At 32.5% G+C, this 25,637-nt stretch overlaps 1 protein-coding gene across 4 annotated transcripts in view; it reads right to left on the bottom strand.

The window, feature by feature from the left end:
* The window catches only part of LOC148274064 (oxysterol-binding protein-related protein 9), a 94,028-nt gene that overhangs the window by 40,037 nt on the left and 28,354 nt on the right, over nucleotides 1–25,637 (bottom strand). For 2 of the 4 annotated variants that reach the window (XM_088237683.1, XM_088237684.1), the window contains one exon: nucleotides 21,335–21,455. In XM_088237683.1, the coding sequence (XP_088093809.1) occupies nucleotides 21,335–21,455 (121 nt within the window). Of the gene's footprint in view, nucleotides 1–8,051; nucleotides 8,238–21,334; nucleotides 21,456–25,637 lie in introns of those variants that run through there. The other 2 variants (XM_088237686.1, XM_088237685.1) reach the window with 2 other exon arrangements.

Below are 25,637 nucleotides of genomic sequence, written 5' to 3'. Positions count from 1 at the left end.
TCGTTAAATGTATACCTACATAATATGTGCATTACGTATTGACATCAGAAATATTAATCCAACCACTAATTAAACATTTTTTTTATTTTAGAAAAAATAAATATTTGCGTTCTATGATTTACCCAAATATTTAATTTTGAGGGCCATTTTCAACGAGTTGTAAATAACTCACTATTAGAAAATGGAATCAAGTTGGGGTAAAGTGGGATTCGAACCACAGACCTTTGGTCCGTGAGTCCGAGACACTAGCCACAGGACCACAACCCAATCAAATTATCACAAATGAGGAACATAAATTTCAAAGTACTTGGATATTTTTTTTTGTATGTACGGTCGAACCCGGGTATAAGAGACCTGGGGTGGTATTCCAAACGCTCTTGCGGCCGTATTATGCAAAATACACGAGAAAAACCGTTTTTACGTGCCACGAGAGCGGTTCAGAATAGGACCCCTGGACATAAGAGAAACATGTTTAAAAGGGACCTGGCGTAAGGTCCCATCATTTTACCCCCGAAAAGCTCTGTAGAAGAGAGTCGTTTTATTTTTTTACGTTTTAAATTATTATTTTCATTTATGAGAATTCGATAGCCATATTTGACGCAGAAAACCGGGTTCTTAGAACAGGCATTTGCCCATATAGGAACCGATTGCAACATTAGGCATACTAATATTTCTGGCTTGCTGAACCTTTCATATACTGAGCCTACACCAAGAACAAGCAAAACTTGTCAGTGTTTTTTGTGCCATTTTATCTAATATAAAATGTATGTATAAATACATGAATGAATAAATAAAAAAATATCACTGGTTTACCATACGTTTCAAATTTAGAAAAAACGGACAGAACTTATGATAACACCTAATAGATAATTAACTTTTACTTAAATATATATTTTTAAATACCATAGGAAGTAAATAGTCAAGTTTTATAGATTAGCTAATCCTGTTTGCGTTAGTATTTTATACAATACCTATGACATGTTATGGGAGGTTTTTAAACGAAAATTGGCTAGCTAAAAACAGAATTTCACAACCATGTGAATATTGAATTCGGTAAACACAAACAAATACTCGCAATTTAAAATTAAAGATTAAATCATCATTCAGTGCACAGGACACTGCATTGGTACACCAATCGCAGTGAATCTAGATAATTTTTGTTACATAAGGAGAAGATGATCAGTCTTACGCTTTAGATACCGTTCAGGGACTATGAAATATTTTAGTATGAAAACACCCTTTTGAATAAATATTGCATATCCAACATGCCGGCAATCGAACACGAGACCTCCTGCATGGTAGGCAAACGCGGCGACCATTACACCACGAGGCCGAAAATATTTAAATTATACGTTCAGATAAATCTCTTACAGTTTCTTCGTGATAAGACCCCCCCAAAAGGGTGTTTCAAGTTTAAAAAATATTGCCGCTTTAGCTAGCCTACTTTAAAGTGGAACACCGACTCAGGGGCGGAAAATTAAGGCGACCGTAAAAAGACACTTAGCGATAAAGGTCAAATGTATTATGACATTTATATAGTGAAAAATAAATGAGAAAAATTCGTTTTAACCGAAACAACACATAAATGTTATTAGTGAGAGGATATTCTTTAGCCGAAAACGAGTCTACATTAGATGGAGAAAAGATAATGAAATTTAATCATTTGTTGGCAGTATATTGTCTAAGAAAATATTGAAAAATGATTTGCCCACTGGTGAAAAGAATTTTCCAATACTCAGTGCTTTGCCATAGCGACGAAGCGTTTGCGGCACGGGGAATTCAATCACATGTTAAACAAGCGTAGTGCCCATAGTGAGCGCGCGGGCGCGGCAATGCGCCGTGTACCGCGCCCGCGCCGCGCTGCAAACGCTTCGCTACTATAGCCAAGAACATTAAAAAAAATAATTGAAAACGTTTATTAGCATCAAGTTTACAAAATAATATAAAAAAGAAACAAAAATGCAAAAAAAAATAAATAAAAAATTAAACATTTTTAAAAATGGAGAAGATCTATACATAATTGTTTCTTAAGTATTTTGCAATACATACAACAATATTTTGAGTTTGTCCAAATTTTTGTAGACAAGGACTGGATTCAACCCCCTGGGGAGCTGTTAATATTAACATATTGCAACAGAGATGAATAACATTTTAGAGAAGGTAATATAGAAGTCTAGGCATCTACAGGGCTTATGACACATTACACACTGTGTAACATTTACCATTCCGCCCATATTTGAACATTTATCTTAACTTCACAAATATCATCAGATGAAAGAATTGAAGGAATTTAGATGTTCAAATATGGGCGGAATGGTGAATGTTACATAGTGTGTAAAGTAGCCACTTTAACAAGCCAATGACAGGTCATAAGCCCTGTAGATGCCTAGACTTCTATATTACCTTCTCTAAAATGTTCTTCATCTCTGCTATATGTTAATACATACAAGTTTAATTTATTTTTGCACTAAAACAGGTCAATAAGCCCGATAAATTACAGCGGTGGATCGCAGCACAGAACACCGAGGCTTGAAAAAAATAACTATCAATTATTGCGATCTCACCGGGAATCAAACCTGAAACCCCAAGCGAGAAGCAAGCGTCTTAGTAATTACACCACGGGGACTGTCTAACGTGAAAGCAAATTACAATAATATTGCAAATTAGTTCTTATACTTCACTCTTTTTCTCACAAAATAACGTCAGCATCTCTGCGGTACTAAAATAGATATGAGATTATTTAAAAAGATTTACGAGCAGTTAAAATGCAGTCACGAGAAAGATTAAAAAATATATAAATAAACACTACATTTAAATCAGAAGAGTAGAAATTTTTAGGAAAAGGTATCTCGTGCATAATTCCGAGAAATATTAAAAATAATATTATTATTATTTAAAGCATTAACTTTGTGGTCAAACATTTTAATTAAATATTTGTATTTAACCACTTACCGACTTTTCTATGCCTACCGGTTTCGAGACATACCCGTCTCTTCGTCAGGGCACCAATTAAACCAACATGCAAAGCCCACTATACACCTTCACTATAGTTGTTGCATAAAAAATTTAAATCAACACGTCATGCAATTTAATAAGCACATGCACTGATTAGGACAAACATGCGCTGATTATATAATGAAAATATTCTATGATTGAAAATAATGAAATAATGTTGTTTGAGAAATAGTTGAAAAAAAATAGAGGGGATGGAGGGAGAGGGTGAGCTTAATAGGTTAATTAGGTCACCCTATTAATTTATTTTTCGTTTTAAAGAAAACAATGGAGGTTATCAGCAGTTGTGATTTTTAAAATTCAAATGAGAAAAAAACTCAAAAAACAGGGACTGGATTTCACTCCCATGTCCATGTTCGTGTTAGCTTCTAATATCATGTGTCATTATACGGAGGTTGGTTTTATATTTTTGTGCAATTATGGCAGTCGGATTTGCATGTTAGTGTTTTGACGAGACCGATCGACAAAAACCTCAAATTGATTGTGTTGATAAAATTTAAGTATTTAGTATCGATTGCTGCTATGAAGAAATGAAATGAAATGAAAAAAAATCTCTATTTACTAAAATTCTAGTCAAAAGGGGACACTTAAACCAGCCGACAGAACATAAGCCCTGTAAATGCCCAGACTTTCATATTACATTCTCAAAAATATTTTCCTTCTCCGTTGCAATAAATTGAAATTTCTCTTAATGATCAAATTTAGCCCTACGGGAAATTGGATATGAAAAATGTATTATTGCGCGCGGTAAAAATTAGAGCATAAAATTGTAAGGCGAAGTTTCTTAACAATGTATGAAAAAAAGATATAAAACACATATAAAAATGATTTTAATGCAAACGAAGTACGAAGTCACTAGTTCTTCCGAATTAACCAATGATTTGTGTTGTGATAGATTTCCGGTTTACGGTAAGTAAACTGACCAATTAGAAGAACTCATCGAGAAGAAAAAATCATAGCGCTAATGATACGAAATATTTGTTTTTTTTTTGCTTAGTTTAAAACTATTAACGAATAAAACACCCACATCCTAAATAAAGTTAGTTTGAAACGATCACCTCTATATTATTCCAAACTTTAATAGTATCGAGATGCGTATCTATTGAGAAAGAAAAAAAAAACATTAGCTCGACGTTATGAAGGAATATTTAAAAAACAATATTTTGAGTTTGTTGAAATTTTTGTAGATAAGGATTGAATATATTACAATAGACATGAATAACATTTTACAGAAGGGTATATATAAGTCTAGGCATACACAGGGCTTATGACCTGTCGTTGGCTGGTTTAAGTGGCCACTTTACATACTGTGTAACATTCACCATTCTGCCTATATTTGTTGACGTTTGTGAAGCTAAAGAGCTGAAACCTTTATTGTTGCGGGTGAGATTCATTTGATTGAATTATTTCACCTACATACTAGGCAACGCCTGAATGGCACTTAAACCAGCCAATGACAGGTCATAAGCCCTGTGGTTGTCTAGACTTCCATATTCCCTTCTGTAAAATGTTCTTCATGAATATTCCATACAAACTGGTTAAAGTTTAGATCAAATTGTTCAATAACATGACGTCATACCGACGTCGAGACTGAAGTTTATTGAGTGCATTTATGTTCAAAATCAACTCAATGAAATTGGCGAAAGATGACGTATGATATTTAAATTACGCGATATATAATTAACGAACAAAAATAACTGTAGCAATTTAAATAGTACAAATGAAAGAAAATAAATACAACATTACATAAATTTTAGTTATTGATAGAAAATAATTGCACAGAAATCTTTAATCCGAGTCATCTTAAAAAAAACATTTCGATATCCAAGTGACTTGCTCTTCAAAGAATTCAGAGTACTGAATATTATTCAACAGTATATATTGAGAACGGTAGTGGTTACACACATAAAGAGAGACATTTACCCAAGCGTCAACCACAACCATAATACAAGATACTCTAATAGGGATCTGATACTAAGTGAAGGGGTCAACACTGTTCTGGCATCGAGACAACACTATAACGTAGGCAAAAAGGTCCATAACCTTTTGCCAGAATCGTGGAAAGACGGGAGTGTTGTCAAGTTACGGAAGGTGTTGACCTCGCTCTTTCATGACATTGGTCGTAGGGAGTCAGAAAAGTTGATGCATGCCACGGATTGGAGAACCTTACTGGATGTCAAAAATAAAATATAAAAAATAAGGAATAATTAAAAAAAATAAATATTTATAGATGATTACCAAGAAGTATCGCATAAATAAATTGTCTATGTTTTTATGAATGTATGTATGTGTATGCGCATGGGTGTATGTACGTGTGTGTGTATGTACATGTGTATATATGTGTGTGTATGTACATGTGTATATATGTGTATATTTATATATACATGTGTGTATATGTGTGTATGTCTGTATGTATATGAATCAAAATATGTATCCGAATAAGTGTATATTTTGTTTGTCTGTGCTCTATATTAATTTGTTAAATATTATAATATATAAAAATGTAATTGCCTAGCTTGGAACGGGGTATGTACCCTTGTTAGCTGGGCAAAGTGAATATGGAATTGTATTTTGATAAAGAGTGTGAATAAATAAATAAATAAATAAATAAATTAATGACTTAACGTAACTATAGCGTGTTTTTTAAATTTGACACACAGAGAATTAGTGTACCTTTGCCAATAAAGATTCAATCTATTGTACATTTATTGATGCGTACATTTAATAGAACGTAGAACAGTATTGAGATGAGCTTAACCTTGCGGTTGACTTTGTATTAAAAAGAAAATAAAATATCTTTGATGGGCGGGCATAAGAGCATAACTAAATTTTTATTCATTTTGTGATTTATATGCGAACCTTGTACATGGCTGCATAAATGGTATTAACAGTGCACTTCTATAACTACTCAAAACATAAATAAACAACTTTTTGCTCAACAAACTTTGGTTTTAATAAAATAAGTATGCCAATTTGTGTCATATTTTCAGTGGCACAAATAGTACAAGATGGTCTCAGTAATATAAGTAGACTCATTTATATCGTTCATCGAGTGGTGCAAATAATATAAGTTAGTTCTAGTTGTATAAGTACACTCATTTCGGTCCCATCTTTGATGGTACAAGTAGTATATTTGTAATATTTGTGTTATTTGTACAAATGACGTAAATTTTGATAAACAACTTAAATTATATGTAAATAATAACCCATTTCGCAAAATATGAGTTTATTTTATTTTATTTTTCTCATAAAAACCAAACATATTATGGAATTTATACAATGGTTTCAATACGTTGGTAGAAATATATATATATATATATATATATATATATATATATATATATATATATATAATGTGTCTCAATTACATTTTTTTTTTTTTTCACCACAACAGGTCAGGAGTCCCAATTACAGCGGGGAATTACATCACGGAAGACCCAGGCTTGAGAAAAATCACTTTAAAAAAAAAAAAATGTGTTCTCACCGGGAATCGAACCCGGAACCTTCCGTGTGTGAGTCAAGCATCTTGACCACTACACTACGGAGGCCGCCTTTTATGAGTATATCTTTTATTATAACCTAATAATATTTATGCTAAGTGCTTGTGTACTTGTGTTAGTGTATCAGTGTTATTATTGTACATGTCAGTGAGGGTGAGTATATATATATATATTATGTGAGGGTGTGAGTTATATGTGTATGGGTATGTGAGTATAGTATGTATGTGACAATGTGCAGTGAATATGAGTGGATTGATTAAACAATGATTTTCAAAAATTATCTGTTTTTTTTAAAACCTAAATAAGGAAGCCTATCTATGTAAAATATTAAGAAATTTTTTAAGAACGATCCGGCCTAAAATCAAAATTTAAAAACATGTAAAGAAAAAAAAAAGAAATAATACTTACATGTAAGTACTCATATACACACATACATTTATGATTACATGCATGTATGTAAAATATGTAAATATTTATGATGATTCTTGTAGAACATCAATAATGAAGTTATTTGTTCATATAAAAATGAAATAAAAAAGTCAAATATAAAAAATATGTATATTAATTGGAATATGAATAATTTTTACAAAACTACCTCAAACTTCTTTTTGTACTGCCGTACCGAGTTCGGTAGCTAAAGAATCGGGTACGTCATAACGTTTTTTTGCTCTCCTGAAAAGTTGCACTTTTGCAGTTATACTCTTACGTCCGCCCATCAAAAATATACGAGTACTTCTATTATTTAAAAATATTTAAATTATATATTAAATTAAGTATTTAAATATGTGTTGTTTTCATTAGTATCAAATAAATACAATAAAACAAGGGTTACAATAAAACAACAAATTGAAATTCATAAAAATAAAAATAAAAAAAAATTTAAATTAAAATGTCACTATTTAAATATTTAAATTGTTCCTTTATCCTTCTTCTTTCCTTCCCATCCCCTCTCCTGTCTTCACAGTAAAGTGTTATTTTTTTGTATTCGTAGTATAGTGTTAAATTTTAATGTATTTTTTTATTTTTAATCTTTGTGTTAAATTTTTGTATCAAATTGTAAGATTCAATATGTCCATGTATTTGTAATTTTCTCAAACTGAACGGTTTGGGTAGGTAGGAAGAAATTGACTTAAGGCAATATGCCCGCCCTTTTATGTATATATATTGTGTATGTATAAAAAGTGTTGAATAAATAAAATAAATAGGTTGGATAGGATGAAATCTACGTTTTAGATTTGGTACTATTATTTATGTTATCAAAACACATGCATTTCATTATCACTCATAAGACATTTTAAAATTAAGTGAACGAAACGTAATTATAATCCACGAGCGTATTAAAATTGGATATGTTTGTATGTAAATAGCGCATTGCGATAAATATTATGAAAAATTCCAGATGTTTAATAACCTCAATATTTGATGGAGTTACTTTACTGTTACAATTGATCGGAAATATGTAATATGACGTTCGGATATTTCACAGAAACAAACACGTGTATGTTGATGAAAGTTTACGAAATAATAAGTAAGGAGTACCTTGCAACAGATAAACTTAACCCAAAAACCATATATGCGTTATGGATTTTCCCAGTAAATAACAGAGTGGCGGAAAATTCGCAAAGAGTTGCAAAACCCACCGAGCATTGTAAAAACAAAACAAAAACGATCACTTTTTAAGTCCGACGCGGGCGGAAAATCCTCGGGAAATTCGCCCGAAAAGGGGGTACGGTTTCCGATACAGGCGCCGGAGCGGAACGACAAAAGGGCCGGGTGTTTTCACACAGGGGTTCGTGACGTCACTGGGGAAGCTACGGGGAACACACGCGACCGGCGCGCGGCGTCGCGACGCTCCAATTGGAGAGTCGTCGGACGGGGCGCCGCGCGGGAGGGGCGAGGGAAAGAGAGGGGATCTCCGATTCGCAGATCGGCAATTGCAATCTCCGAGCGACGCCAGTGAGCGGAATACGCAGAGCGACTAAATTCTGTGTTTATTTTCGTATCCGCAACAATGCGTGAATCCATTGACGTGCTTGTCAAAATGCTCGTTACAATCCGGAGAAATAATTTTTAGAAAAAAATTAGTTACACAGATGTGCATACAATAAGCATACCCAGGAAAAACGTTACATAGAAACAAATAACTGATATCGGATAGTGTCCAATCATTATTTAATTCACATTTCCCCTTGAGACTGTATGTTTTTTTTTTTTTTTTCCTTTTTAAACAAAGATTAATAATAAATTAATGTGACCTTACTGGGGATACCCGAGCCGAGGACACTTAACTCTATACTTTAAAAAAAAAATATTTTTACATATGATAATAAACAAAGAAGACTTAATATAAAGAGATAGTTGACAAAATGTTCAGAAAGTTTTAAACACTAAGGTTATTTAAGTTATTTTTTTTTTTATGTACGCCTATATTATTTATATTATAAAACGTACAATAAAATAACAAAAACATAACATAAGCTATACATTTAAAGAGCAGTTTATTCAACGAGCGTTTGAGCGAGTGAGACAATTCATTTTACTTCTACCCAGCTCCACCATCCATTTTTTTATATCTTTTTTTAACATTTAAGGTATAAGGTATTCTCAAGAAAATGATAAAGGTTTCAGCTCTTTTACTCATCAAAAGTCAACAGATGGAAGAGTTACGGAAATATGGATGTTTGAACGTAGGCAGAATGGTGAATGTTACACAGAGCGTAAAGTGGCCACTTAAAACAGCCAAAGACAAGTCATAAGCCCGGTAAATGCCTAGACTACCATATTCCCTTCTTAATAATGTTTTCCCTCTCTGTTGCAACAAATTGAAATGATACAAGTTTGTTGAAAAGTGATAAATTAGAAAAAAAATGGTTATAAATAGTTTATAACATTAAAAAGCACTTGAAATTACATTAAATTAGAAAACATATCGCGAGCATACGAAAAGTGGCAAAGTCAAATTTAGCGATTTTGAGAATTTCTGACCAAGTATGTATTAGTGCTGGATGGTAACTTCTACTGAAAAAACAGACTATTAGTTTGTGTATATGTACAAACTTAAATATTGATTTGCCAACAAACAAGAATTTTGACGTGGCCAGCCTTCGTTTATGCTCGCGATATATCAAGGCTTTACTGACAGAATGCATTAAGTCATTAAAAAAAGCGCCTTAAACGCTTTTTTATTCTTTCAACGCATTATTTTTGTTATGCTAAGTTATAAAATGTCACAAAAAAAATAATTAATTATACAATATTAAAGTATGTATCCGTATTATTATCATCCCTCTTTCGGCACCCAGTGGTGCATAGGGCACTGCATTTGTAAACGAAATAGAGCGTAGTTCGATCATGAAAGTAAGGTGAACAGTCTTAGGCTTCAGGGCCCCGATTACAATAGGAAGTTAACATATATCTTCAAATTTATCTACTAAGTAAAATTGAGTTTTCTGTATAAAAAGCAGAATATGCGTACAATTTTTTCTTCTAAACATGTTCAATTATAGGTTGCCGACGAAGATACTAAAAATGTTCATGCAAATATACTCATTTTTGTACACAAATATCGATTTTTCTTTACGGACAGTCGAAGATAACTTCGTTAACTTCCCATTGCAATCGGAGCCCTGGTGGCAGTCTAGGAACAATGAAATATTGCATTTTAAAAAAACTTTTAAAAAGCAATATTTCACGTCCACCCGACAGTCATCGAACCCAGGACCTTAAGAATGGATTGAGGACACATTAACCACCACACAACAAGGTGGACTTATCTCTGTTCGGTTTCTTTATTCAGGATGTTTACCTAAGACCGGCCATTGAGATGAAAACACTCCTCCAGAGTTCTGGTTTTGTTTCACACACAGAACTGTATTTTTCATCTGCCTGGATACAGAATATGTATCCTACGTGTAATTTACTAACGAAGCGCGAGTACCATGACACAAAATTAAGTGAACAGCATCAGACTCGTCTCAAGGACCAAGTCAAGATGTTAATTGAACTAAATTAATGGCAGCAAAGGGATAATTACATTTCGCGGCTCGGTACATAAATTGACAATTACACCTAACTCGGACAAATGACAACTCCTTTAGACTGGAGTTTGAGAATGTCCTCTTTAATGTTTTGCTGGCTGCTGATCTATCTACCGACTTGACCCGTTAATTTTTTTTCATTATCATCAATTCCTTGCCACACCTAATGGTGCATAGGGCACTGCATTGGTACACCAATCGCAGCCTGCAGAATGATCTTCAAAATAAATTTTAATTTTCATACTTCTTGGACCAGTTTGCTTAATCGATAATATATTGAGTTTGTCCAAATTTTTGTAGACAAGGACTGGATCTCTGTCGTAATATGATAATCTTGGATACTTCCTAGGGGGTTAAATCCAGTCCTTGTCTACAAAAATTTTGAGAAACTCAAAATATTCCTGCTGCATTTTTTTTCCTATTTAATCTTTTGTACATTGGCGGGCTTATTGCCAAATGGCAATTTCTTTCAACCAACCAATAAAATTAAAGGTTAAATTTTTTTAAGACAAGTTACAAAACATATTTGATAAAAAAAAAAAAAACAGAAGATACGTATATAAAAGTGGAAATAAATGTATTTTTGAAAAATTGTCTCAAATCAATACCATTACTTAATGGGAAAAGGGAAAAAAGAGGAAACAAAAAAGGAGAATAGATTTAGGAATTTTTGTTATATGAAGGTAAGATGATCAGTATAACGCTTCAGGTACCAGTCCAGGAACCATGAAATATTCTAGTGTCAAAACACCCTTTTAAATAAATATTTCATATCAACAATGTCGGGAATCGAACCCGAGACCTCTTGCATGGTAGGCGAACGCGCAGATCACTACACCACGAGGCCGATAGTTTGCTATTTCAAATAAATTCGACACTGTTAAATCTGAAATAAAAGATTATTGAAACAATTCAAACGAGAGCGTAACCTAACCTTAATTCCCCCGTAACGGCATTATCAATCCTATTCCCATAGTATTTTATGAGGAATGGCCGTTTGCAGCTATTATTCCACTTATAATCAAAGTGTATAAACATATAGACGTATGTATATGGTCGTTAACCTAATTTAGCTTAGGTCGACGTTAGGTTTCAGGATTTCAGGTTTCCATACGCACTGAAAAGGCTAAGCTTTCAGCGGCGAACAAAGTACCTACTTCCTGAATAAAACATTAAGCTGAGAGCTAAGGAGATTATTTTGAACATTATTTTATTAGGCGCTGTTCGTTAAACCTGACGAAACAAAACTATTTATAAACCAATATAATAGAGTAAACGCTAATGTTATTATTATAATAATTTATTAAAATACATTTCCACAATACATGTGAGTAGAAAAACTTTACGGGCCTAACTTACAAACCCGGTAAATAAGTTATGCCTAGGCGCAGTGGTAGAAATTTATATCACTATGCATAAGCATAACTTTATACACTCTTTAAGTGGCGCCCAACGGGGCCACTAAACTAACTAAATGATAATCTTATTCCTCTTGGTTGGTTAAGAATTTATACCTATTACACTAGACTTATTTATATACAATCTTTAAAAAAATATACAAAATAAGATTAACTTATTTCTAAAAAAACAAATAAATGGCTAATAAATCAAATTTAATTGATATAATAACTTATACATAATATAATATAATATAAGTTGTATATATTTCTATAAGTTATTATATCATTTCAATAGAATTCCATTAAGAGTTGTCAATAAAAACCATTTATTGAATTATATTTAACTTTATCCTAACTCTTAAAATACTGCGCCGAAAAATCTAGGGAGACAGCAGGGGCGAACCGTTTATAGAAGGGATTATGCTCAGCTTACCATTATATTTGACTAAACATAATAATGTTTTACTGTAATTTTATTTACATAAAAACAAATAAATAATTACTTTTTATTTTAAATCGTTTCCACCGTTTGTATCTTTATCCTAATATAAATATTAATATTAATAAAGCGCGCCCAGCGCCTGCGGTGAGCCAAGAAACTAGCCGATTATTCCAGTTTATTTTTTTATGCAAATAAGTATAATATATTTTGAATGTCTTAACTCCAGTGCGGGTTTTTTCTCCTAGATTAAACTTGCATATTACACAAATTATTTGAAGATTCTTGATTTGGAAAATAGTATTTTAAACATTATTTCTTAAGGGCTATTTTTCTTTGACATGGTACTTTTGACATAAGATCATTTACTTTCATGCGTCATATTGCAGGACATATGGCGCTCGACGCGGCCGTTTTTAGCACTTTTAATTTCTATAACAATTATGGACCAGGTGGATTTATCAACAAAATTTTGAGTTTGTCCAAATTTTTGTAGACAAGAACAGGATTCTACTCCATGGGAAGCTGTTTACATTACCGTATTACAACAGAGATGAAGAACATTTAAGAGAAGGAAATATAGAAGGAACTTCTATAAAAATATTGTTCATCATTATTATTATTAGAAAACGGTATCGTGAGAAAATTAAATTTTATCTTGCATAGTACTTTATTTTCAAAGAAATATTTTTGTATCTTTGATTTATTTCCAAATATATCATTTCATAATTTGGAGGCATTTTCAATTGAACGTAGTTATACAGAAAGCAGCCAGTCATATAAAAGTGAAACTGAGATATTAGCCATTTTGTGAAAAGAGTGAATTATAAAATCTACACAATAGTTTGAATGTTTTTGACTTTAACAAACGATAAACAATGAATACATAAGTTTTTTTTTACATATTACAAACAAGAATCTTATTGTGTATTCGACCAGTTAAAAAGATTTTTAAAGTACACTAAGATTTTTCTAGCTTTGTGGGTGTTTTCTGCAAATTGAGAAATGCCGTTTTTGTGATCGACACCTTTTTCCGGAGGTGATTAATACACTTTTTTATGTGAAAGCGGTCTGGCTGTTTTTAGCAGAACATAGCATTGTCCTTACTGCACCCGATAACATCAATATCTAATTTTTCCGAAATTGTGGACTGGCTGCTTTCCGCATAACTACGTTCAATCGTCGTGAGAAGTTGTGGTACAGCGGAATTCGAACACCGGTCCGAGAGTCCGCGACATTACTACGGAATCACAATCCGGTTCTTATTTTATGGTAGGATCGATGTAAACAAAATAGGTGAGGTGTATTTATGAACAAACTATTATATTCCTAGTTTCAGAAGAGTTAGCCAAATCGGAGTTATAGTGTAGATGCATTCAGGATTCAAAATGTTCGGTGGGGATTCTTCGGTAAACAAGTTTAAGGTCAAAAAGGTACGTAATACGTTTGTAGTCTTAATGGAAAGGCTACCGAAGCGAGGAGCGTAAATAATATAGTGAGGTGGAACAAAAACAATGGCCTGGCTGGAGAAGGCATGGGAGCTGGAGTACCTTACCCAGATTATGCACATAAATTTTAGGTTCACGTATTTATAACGCCGTGCTCGAAATTATTCAGAAGCAAACGAAATGGCTAGGATTGAAAAATTCTACAATTTGTGTATAAAAAAAATTATATAAATGTATACACATAGCAGATTTTATATCTATATAATGACGTATCGGGAGGCGAGTCAGATGAATTCATTTATTGTATCATAGCGTGCTTATTTGACAAAGCGAAGGTTATAGCGAAGGTAATAGCCGTGTAAAATGACTCGCCTGCAATCTGTATTGAACGCTGCAGCGAGACTTATTTTCGGAATCTCTAAGTTCAGTCATATCACTCCACTGCTTCGGGAACTACACTGGCTACGTTTTCCACAGAGGGTCGAATAAAAACTCTGTTGGCTTATGTATAAATCACTGCACAACTCTCCTCCGGAATATCTAAGGGAACTATGCATTGCGGATGAACTAGCTGACAGGCGTCTCGCGCTTAGATCAGCTACGTCTACGGCGAGAGGAAAAGTTATCATACCTCTACGCAAACAGCGCACTAAATTTAGTGAACGCGCATTTGCGGTCGCAGGCCACATGGCATGGAATGCTCTCCCAGTAGAGGTGCGAAGCTGTAAAAGTGAAGTGATGTTTCGGAAAAACCTTAAAACCCACTTGTTCTCTAAATCATTTGAATAAATCAGTAGCATGTGTAAACAAAATAAATTGTTTTAATTAAATTACAAATTTAAAAGCTTCAATAAAAAAAAAAACTATAGAATCACTATGTAAAGCGCCCTTGAGGTATTATATTATACGAAAATGGCGCGATATATAAGTTATCCATAATAATACTTATTATTATTATATGGTGAAAGTTGGGAATTTCCTTGAGAGACCGCATCTCGATTGAGAGAAATACCTCTAGAATTTATGCGAAGACATGAGCTGCAGGTCATATGTAGACCTAAAAAGGGCCGCACAGGACATACCGGAGTGGCAGAGAAGATTCAGAGCTTTGCTACAAACCAATGCATCTTAGAGGATCGAAACCAGAGAGAATGTGCTCGGCGCAAGAGTCAGCAGAGTTTTCGTTTAAAAATAACGTGTATGCAGCCACTAACGGGCTTTTCAGTATCCTCGAAACCAAGGCATGACATGCTGAGCACTCTGGTGATGCAGTGGTCGCTAATTAATTGTTCGTAAGTACCTTTTCGAGAAAAAGCCCAAAACTCACGAACCCTAATTTAAAAAAAAAAAAGTTTTTTTAAAAATTGATTTATTTTATAATCTAAATCCTTATTATTAGCATAAAAATACTTATAATTATGAAAATCTCATTTTGTTTTTAAAGTTCAATGGGACAAAGCACAGGCGTCTCTTTGCATAGCTCTGAAAATTTTGTTGTTTTTTTAGTGAACTCCAGCCTTAGTCATCTTGGAGTTGAAATCTTATTGAGTTATTTTCTTAGTAAATGCATCTTAGTTTGAACAAATATTGCGTTGCCCCCAACAATTTTTTTTTCACAAATCAAGATATTTATATATATATGCAAATATTTATTTGAGAAAGAGATACAAAAAGGCAACTATTGCCTTCCATATACATATTTTTTATTTACTTTATTTTATAAATTTATTGCAAAAAAAATGTATACATACTTAATAACAGGGAATCTATATAAAACTAATTAATGTAAAATGAAAACGGAGTTTCTCTGTTTATGAAAGTCTCCATCTAACATGGCTCAGCCTGTTCTAAGATGGAGAATTTTTATCTTTGGAGCATAAGTGGTCCTATACTAATGAAACAACAACAACAAACAATAACATAAAAAAGAAAAATTAAACTTAATTATAGATGCCTAGCTAATCAAATGTAAGAAATTAAAAATCGTTATTATACAAATATAAAGTATATATATGTGCCAAGAATACATGTTACATAAACATAAATAATATATAATAAAAAACAATATAAAGCAATGAAATACATAAAAAATAATATGTGTACCAATTATATAAAGTACTACGTGTTTTGATTTACATATATTTTTCAAAAAAATATATCGCTACACTCTTTATATGTGCAGTTATTTTTATTTTAAAATTTGTTTTACATTTTGAGTCTTTTATGTTTGGCAATAAATCATTAAATATTTTTGGAGCAATTACATTATATTGCTTTTTACCAAAGGCGGTTGATACAAATGGGACAATACAGTTAATTTGTGTTGCTGAACGAGTGTTTATATTTTGTTGGGTTCTTTTGACCTCACGCTTATAACGACGTATCTTTTTGATTATACGCCATTGTTTATCATAGCCAAATATTCCTTCACGTCGCGTCGTCGCGTCGTGAGAAACGGTAGAAAAAAAAATATTTCTGATTTGCGATTTTAACGTTTGCGTAAATACGCCTGTGCGTGAACATTCATATTTCATATTTTTTCTTACTAATATTAAACCCAGGACCTCGTGCATGGTAGCCTAATGTGCTTATCAATTACACTATAAGAATGTGGATGTATTTTATATAATACCGCAGAGAAAAATGTCGTAAATATAAATCTTTCCGTAAAAAATATTTTCTTTCATACAATTCAGTTCCACCCTTTTCTTCATATTGGCAAGAAGGGTGATCGATGACGCAACGACAAACGTAGCAAGAATGGGCAGCAGTGAAAAATTGGGTTAAAAAAAACTAACCGAACCCTACAGCATTTAGAAAATGAAAGAAAACTGAACTGAAGTTAAATAGCTTTAATATGGAGGTGATATTATCTAACCATAACGTGTTAAATTACTTGTAAGTAAAAATGTTTCGAATTGCGATGAGAAAGTTTTTATTTTAAATATGATATGAATGCTTTTCATTTTTATCTTTGAGAACAAGAATTCCATTCTTACTTTTGCTAATCGAGTGTGGTGACGCTTCGGTCTCCGGCTCGAAGTAAAACTTATGCCCCGGTTGTGGGGTTTGGCTAAAGCCGATTTTTTTAAAGAAGCCGAGCCTTCACGAAGCCATATTACGCTCCTTTACTCTCGTTGCAATTTTTCTGGCAGTCCGCCCGATGTACACTTTTGGCCAGTTTTACAATTGTGTGGTGTTTGGTTAAAGCTGTTTTTCCGAAGCCGAGCCTCCACACAGCCATATTACGCTCCTTTACTCTCGTTGCAATTTTTCTGGCAGTCTGCCCGATGTACACTTTTGGTAAGTTTTTAAAATTTTGTGGTGTTTGGCTAAAGCCGATTTTCCGAAGCCGAGCTTCCGCGTGGCCATATTACGCTCCTTAACTCTCGTCACAGTTTTTCTGGCAGTTTGCCTGACGCACACTTTTGGCCAGTTTTTACAATTTTGCGGTGTTTGGCTACAGCCGGTTTTCCGAAGCAAAGCCTCAACGTAGCAACATTATGTTCCTTTACTCTCGTTGCAATCTTTCTGGCAGTCCGCCTGCTGTACACTTTACAATTCAACTTGTAATTACCGTCGGCTTTGATGGTCTCGGTTTTTAGCTAATTTCAGAAGATCTCTGATTTTTGTGGATATGCCGAAAACGGTTTTAATGCCGCGTTCGTAAAGGATTTTTGCGATTCTATCAGTAACATTCTGTACATACGGAAGGCAAGCTGTCCCTCTATTTACCATCGCCAGTGCTGTCTTCAGTTCTGCTCGAATTTGATATGGAAAAGAGTACAAACGACACGATAATCCAGAAAACCTCATAGTAAGTGGTAACCGTAAACGGGAATACATGTAATGCATTTGTTTTCCTTCCCTCTTTACTCCCTCCTCTCTTCATAGTATAGTGTAGATATTTAGTCAATTTTTACTTCTTAAAAAATAAATATTTTTATCAATATTTTGATTTATAAATAAATTATTAATAAACCAACAATATGTAAATATACCACTGATTTTCTCAAATTGAACGGCTTGGGTGGGTAGGAAGAAATTGCCTTAAGGCAATATGCCCGCCTTATGCATATGTATGTAAACTGTATATGTATATAAAGTGTTTAAATAAATACATCAAAATAAGTACACACGTCTGCGTAGCATGTGATGTTAACGACCTTATCTCTCTTAGTTCTAAATCTACCACTTCCTCCATTCTTGAAAGCGTTTTTATATATTTATTTTGTTTGTGTAAGAAAAGGTTTTTGGCTCATATATTGTTGTGTTGTATTTAGTTATAAAAGGTGTTAAACTTGATTTGTTTCATTGTTGTTCTTTATATGTGCTTGTAACTCCTGGGAATGTAATTCATATGTTTTATACATTGTAAAATACTATGTATTATATCATTTGTAAAAATAATAGTAATAAAAGTAATGATAATTCCACAACATCGTAAAAGTGAAATAAAACAATATTGTACCTACAAAAAAAATAAAAAATATTTGCATTTTTATAATTTACCCAAATATTTCATTTTTAGGGCTATTTTCAACTATTTGTAAATAACTCACTATTAGAAAATGAGAATCAAGTTGGAGTAGAGGGGGAATCGAATCACGGACCTTTGAGCCGTGAGTCCAAACAACATTTCCAGTATAAACGATGTCTTTTTCACAAATGCTGTAAATAAGTCAACTGTTATTTCTACCCGATCGAGTTATTTCTCGAACAGATGGAGGAGAAATGTACAAGTTAGTCACGGAAACGTGCGCTGTGCGCTGGAAATACATAATACAGTATGTATATATATATTTATGTAGTTTCGGGAGAAACTACCGTATTCGTGTATTCAACTCAGTGAGACTTGTCTTTAGAAACGATGTTGAAAACTCATTTATACTTTTAAAAGGAGGTAAAACCCCCTTGAGAAGCGGTGAAGTTTTAAATAAAAAATATAATAAAACTTGTGTTGTACCTACGTTGTATCTAAGAACTTGATTAAATTTCTTCCCAGAATGAAAGTAGCATGGGAATTTCCCAGAAATAAACAGAGAGGAAGTTCAGTTTTTTTTAATTTTTTTTTTTATATATAATAATTGGTAATATAATGTCAAACTAAGCCAAAAAATTTTTTTTTCATTTTTATGTATCGTACTATTGGGGCTATGATTTTTAAAGTGTAATTTTAAAATTACTCCACTTGTGATGTCACAAGTTCTAGTCGGAGAATTCTGTTGATTGGCGAGTTGGGTTCCCGGAACCGGAGATCTATCACAACACCCTATCATTGGTTGATTCTTAAGAATTTGTGACGTAGTTTAAATTCCTCCGTGGTGTAGTGGTTAAGACACTTGAGTCACGCACGGGAAAATCCGGGTTCAGTTCCCAGTGAGAACACAAAAAATCAAAATATGATTTTTCTCAAGCCTGGGTATTCTGTACTGTAATTTACCACTAGAATTGAGTCTCTTGGCCTGTTGTGGTGCAAATAAAAATTGTTAATTTTTAAAAAAATATTCGTATGTTTTTATAAAATTTCACCATACAATTTAATGCTCTAATTTTTACCGGTAGTAAGAATTTTTTTTATCAAACTTCCCGTAGCACTGAACTTCTTTATTGTCCTGGAGATAAATATTACATTGACTTAAAATCTGTGATCTAGTTTTTGTTAGTATAAAGTGTTTACATTTACAAATTACAACAGGGATGGAGAATACCTTAAATAAGGGAATATGGAAGTTAAGGCATTTTTTACAGGGCTTATGATCTGTCATTGGCTGGTTTAAGTGGCCACTTTACACACTGTGTAACATTCACCATTTTGCCTATGTTTGAACATCCATATTTCTTCAATTCTTCCATCTGTTGATTTATGAACATTTGGACAAATTCAAGTATTGTTTATATTTACTTTATTTTTTCGTATTACAAAACACAGTTAAGATCTGTTATACATACATAAATCGCCATTTTCGTAAAAGTATTTGGGACCAACCAACTCTCAAATTATTATTTTTTCCATCTGTTCTGAATTTAAGCACTTAAAACTTCTATTCGGAGTGAAAATTCTCACAAATAGTAAATAAAAAAAAAAAATTAAATTAAAGGTGAAATTTAGTTTCAAGTTTTTCTTTTACCTATGATATTTATTACTTTAAGTAAATATTTACTAATATATTCTGTTTTAATTTCTTTGTATTATATATTTAACTTGCTATGTTATTTCAGTTTTATGTACATATTATGACTAGTTACTATATTATTACCGTAACTTTATGCAAATATTTTTCTGTCCCAAAATGAGTTTGTTGACTCTAAGGTTTTTTGTAACTCCTAGAAGTATAAAAAAAAAGTTATTTGTGATTGAGCTACTGGAGGATCTTCGTGGACACCATATGCTCCAACTAAAAAGCGGACATGGAATGAGTTGTCTAAGCACCACGGGGTGCGGTTAAAGTTAAAAAATATACGTACACCTCGTGCGCTAATTTGTGGACGAAGATTAAAAAAAAAAAAAATCCCAAAACATGGCTTTTAATAACTTCTGGATAACTTAATTGACAATTTATTATTGATTGAATTTTAGTTACTTCAATTTCATTTTTCAATCTTGTTTTGATTTTTTATTCGGTTACAAAAAAAAAACAATTAAGTCCTTGGAATGTAATGCAATATACTGACTAATATTATACATTTTATGATGAATGGAAACATGGAAAAAAAAATTGCACACTTAAAACATTATCAATACTCTTAAAACTCTCTTATGTTCCCTAGTTCGCCCGCACCTAGAGTATTCCTCTGTTATCTAGTCTCCATTTTATAATGTTCACATCAAAAATATTGAATCAGTTCAACATCGATTTTTAAGAAAGATAGGTTGGAGGTTGGGCTTATCCAGAGACCAATATACGTATAAAGAGTTGAAACTAGCTTAAATATATCGTCTCTTCAAGACCGTCGAAATAAATCCGACCTTCTAGTCCTATTTAAAATTCTCAACTCACTCTTTGATGTGCCTGAACTACTGAGCTCAATAAAATTTAATATCTCAACTAGAAACCTCAGACAAAACTTACTCTTTCCTACCGATAACCTAAGAACTAACTATGGTTTTCATTCCCCTATGCCCAGAATTCTTAGGTCTGCCAACAAACATACCAGTCTTGATTTCTTTGATAACAAGTTGTCTTCTTTCAAACGATCACTGAATCAAATTCAATCATAAACACCTCTCTCCCGCTTCCGCTATCACTAAGTCTACTATTGTGTATTTCTTCTTTGAAAAATGTGTTTAAAAGTGCGCATTGGGCGTATATATAAATGAATAAATAAATTATAATTCCTTTTATGTCACTTTTTGCAGCTTGTCGGATATCGTATTAAATATTTGGGTAGACATCGAATAATCTTTCGATGCATGCGACTGTTCACAATGTACAGAGCGCCGAGCGGATATAACGCCAAAATAAACAAGTCTGATGGATGTATAAATAGCACTCACGTGTTGGGAGTTCCGGCGGTACTCGACGAGCTGAACGGAACGTCATTAGCGTCATAAAAGTCATCTTCTTCTTCTGAACTGGAGTACGACGTGTCAGGGACGACCAGCGTCATTCCAGAGCCTAAAAATATTCAATGTTTTTAAGTCGTCTATCGATTAATAAAAAATAAAATATAGAAACGATAAAAAGCAAATTATTAATAGGTGTGTACTTGTACTATTTCAAACTTAAATTTCTAAGCATTGGATACTCCATGTTGATGTCTTCGTAAATAAAAAAGTTATAAAGCATATTTGCAATAGATTGTGAAACGTATTTCTTAAAGAAGATAAACATTGTTATTATTACAGTTATGCCATAAACCTACATTAAACATAAACGATTTCACACACAATACAAAATTATATTTCAACTTTACAATAACAATATTTGAGTTTGTCCAAATGTTTGCAGGCAAAAGACTGGATTTTACCCCCTCGGGAGTCATTAAGATTAACAAATTACAACTGGGATGGAGAATACCTTAAATAAGGGAATATGGGAATATACTTCACTAAACTAAAAAAATATTCTTGATTAAACCAACTGGTCTAAGAAGCACAATTTCATTTTAAATGGCAGGAGTTGCGGCGTAAGTGAAAAATTTAACCGATAAAGGTTTCGGCTTTTTAACTTGAGAAAAATCAACAGATGTAAGAATTGAAGAAATATGGATGTTCAAACATAGGCAAAATGGCGAATGTTACACAGTGTGTAAAGTGGCTGCTTAAACCAGCCAATGACAGTTCATAAGACCTGTAAATGCCTAGACTTCCATATTCCCTTAATTAAGATATTCTCCATCCCTGTTGTAATTTGTTAATTTAGAATAAAACACAATACATATTTAAACACAGTATTTTAATTTTATATGTACTGTATATAAAAAAAGGAATGTTTTTATTTCAACTAAATGGACTGAATAAGTCCGTAAATAAATCAAATAAATATTTAAAAAAATTATATTTGTAAAAAAAAACATGAAAAATGTGTACCGTTATTTTATTTACTAAATTTTATAGAATATTTATCAAATTTAAAAAAAAAGTTATTTGTAAAAAAAAACTTAAAAAATGTATTCCTCGGCACGGAATTTACTAGAAAGTAATACATTAAAACCACATCATGTACACTTTTTATAAATAAAAAAATTACAAACTATGTATTAGTTGATAGTTTATCGGACCAATAATTGTTTAATATTTTCTAATGTAGAAAATGTATGTAATAAAGAAATAAAATACATTTGTAAATATATATATATAAATAATATAGTCGGACTCGTGGTGTAATGGTCAGCGCGTTTGCCTACCAAACAAGAGGTCTCGGGTTCGATTCTCGACATGGTTAGTAAGAAATATTTATTTAAAAAGGTGTTTCCACACCAGAATATTTCATAGTCCCTGGACTGGTACCTGAAGCGTAAGACTGATCACCCTATCGTCATATAAAAAAAAGATCTAAATACGCTGCGATTAGTGTACCAATACAGTGCCCTATGCACCGTTCGGTGCGGAAAAGGAATGATGATGGTATGTATACTCAGCAGAGTAGGTTTTTTTGAACGGGAATATGGAAGCCTATGCATTTACAGGGCTCATGGGCTGTCATTTATTAGCTGGATAAGGTTTTAAAGTACCTTTTTTACGAATTATACAGTTTATTTACGAAAAATATATATAATGTTTTATTATTTAGTATATTTCATCATAATAGAACATTTGATTGAAATAAAGGGGAAAAAAAAATAATGCAAGGACAAAAAATAACAACCTCGAAATATGATCGGGTCTATTAAGTGATTGTTTAAATCTAGAAAGACTAAAAAAGTCCAGGGCCCCGATTACAATGGGAAATTAACATTTATCTTCAATTTTATCTAAAAATTAAAATTAAGTTTTCGGTATGAAAAGAAGAATTTGCATTCATTTTTTTCTTCTAAACATGTTCAATTATGGGTTACCGACGAAGATGCTTTAAATGTTCATGCAAATATACTCATTTTCGTACACTAACATCGGTTTTTCTTTATAGACAGTCGAAGATAACTCTGTTAACTTCCCATTGTAATCGGGGTCCTGATACTGTCTCGAGTTTACAATACGACACGATCGGGACATTGGTGCATATTGCATGCAAGGCATAGATTGTGTGCTGTGCTGATCAAGGTCGTAGTTTGTGCTGTGCTGATGTACCTAACATTTATCATTCTGCTAATAATTTAAAGTGCCGATAAGGGCCGGTATTAAGGTAATAAAAATATAAAGAAGATATTGTTAGAAATTGCATATTACGACCAGAATTTTTTTTTTAAAAAAGAAGAATACAATTCTATAAAAAAATGTTTCAACTAAAATCTTTCAATAACCTTTTTTAAGTATTACCGAAGGCATAATTTTACGTAGAAATAAAGGGAAATGTCACAAAAATTTATGTGATTTAAAATGCTTGTATTTCTTTTCAAAAACAAAAAAAATAGATTTTGCTGCCGCTATTTTAATGTTCAATTTTTTTTCATAAAATCAATACAAATAATTTTAGTTCAATACTTAGTTTTTATATGAGAATAGAGATACCAAAGTTGAGTCGAAATTTGAAATGGCGTAATCTGCCGGTCGAAAAATAATTATATTTTAGTTATGTAAAACTTATTACTAAGTACATTTTCTAATAGAAATACCTTTTAAAGATATAAAATTATGTTTTTTTTTATTATTGCGAGGTTAATTTAAAAACATAAGTTTTAAAATGGCAAAATCGTATGATTTCCTCATTTTTCGTGCGTTTTACCCGACTACAGCCTTAAATGTATGAATATCAGATTATACTCTGTAATAAACTTATTTAATTTTATTGAAACAAATAAAGATGTGACTAAAAAATACCGTAAAAAAGACAAACCTGAATTGATTAAATTCACTTCGTTCAGAATCATGATTCACAAAATTAATTTAGGAGAGTAGGTATTTATTTTGAATATGTAATATAAAATATGCAAAGTAAAAAAAAAAAGTCTCGAACGGGTATTATAATTAACACTAGTGTATTTTCACCACAAACACAACAATGTAATTAAATCAGTACAAAAAACATTTATGCGTCGTAAAACACAAAAAGCCGCAGACCACAATATCCTAGAAACTAAAACGTAAAAAATTTTATAATACGATTACTAATATGTTGTGTAAAAGTTAACTTTTTCGAGTGCCGTGGATTGGCGCGGATGCGTTTGATGTTGATTTTTTATTTTATCTGAAGAAACAAATGACAGCCGAATGGCGGGAAAACGTGAAAAGCGACAAAGCTTAAAGTCGTGTAAACAAGCTTGCGCAAGCACGAACGCAGTAGCACTGCTTCCATTGAACCGCGTCAAGGCAAAACCGACCTAAACGTACTTATTTCGTAAGTACACGGCGCGGCGGCTATATCAGGATTTCTCGAGTCGTACAATACAGTCCCGGCTTTATTGCCACTATGTTGATAATTGATAAATTGTTAATAGATAATAATATTTAATACGTGCTCGTCGTTAAATTACCGCTAAATTAGCCGAGGAAGAAACCGATGACGTGACTTCGATTTACGACAGGTGAATAATTTGGATTTAGATTAGAATATCAGAATGAGTGATGTCACTAGAGACTAGATAGTGTAAAGCGGTAAAATCAGCCTGGTATTTTACGGTAATTTTACATCCGTACTAGAGACGTGCATTTTACCGCAAGAGGAAATGAGTCATAGAACTGGCAGTTTTTTGTCAATTCATAATAAAAGATTGATTTATAATTCTATTTTCATATCAAAATTCCCCATACGATTTGCATTTTTGGTAATATATTGCATCTGGTAATTAGAATGAATGCTTTTTAAATGTACTGACGATTAAATTAAAAAACTGATGGTATTGATTTTGATAAAAAATATTAATAAATCTAATAAAATTCGTCCATCTGGTATCGAGTTTACAAAAGCAGTATTCTTAATGTGAGCATTTATTTTTTCCCTCAAAGCGGGGACATCTACTAATTTTTAGGTAATAATATGCGCAAATATTAATAAATATTTGTATACAACCACTTACGGACATTTCTATGTCTACCGGTTCCGTAAGGACACTGATTACACTAACATGCAAATCCCACTGTACACCTTCACCATAGTACACAAAATATAAAACAAACGTGCTGATAGGACACGTGCTAATAAAAGATAAGTCTTTTTTTAAAATTTATACGGCGGGTTGATCATTTTCTGAAAACGGGA

The sequence above is a fragment of the Micrasema longulum genome, unplaced genomic scaffold (genome assembly GCF_059751315.1).
Source record: "Micrasema longulum isolate JH-2025_06_02 unplaced genomic scaffold, ASM5975131v1 h1tg001765l, whole genome shotgun sequence".
Taxonomy (NCBI): domain Eukaryota; kingdom Metazoa; phylum Arthropoda; class Insecta; order Trichoptera; family Brachycentridae; genus Micrasema; species Micrasema longulum.
Note: the sequence above shows the minus strand (reverse complement) of the source record. Positions and strands in the feature narration are given on the sequence as shown.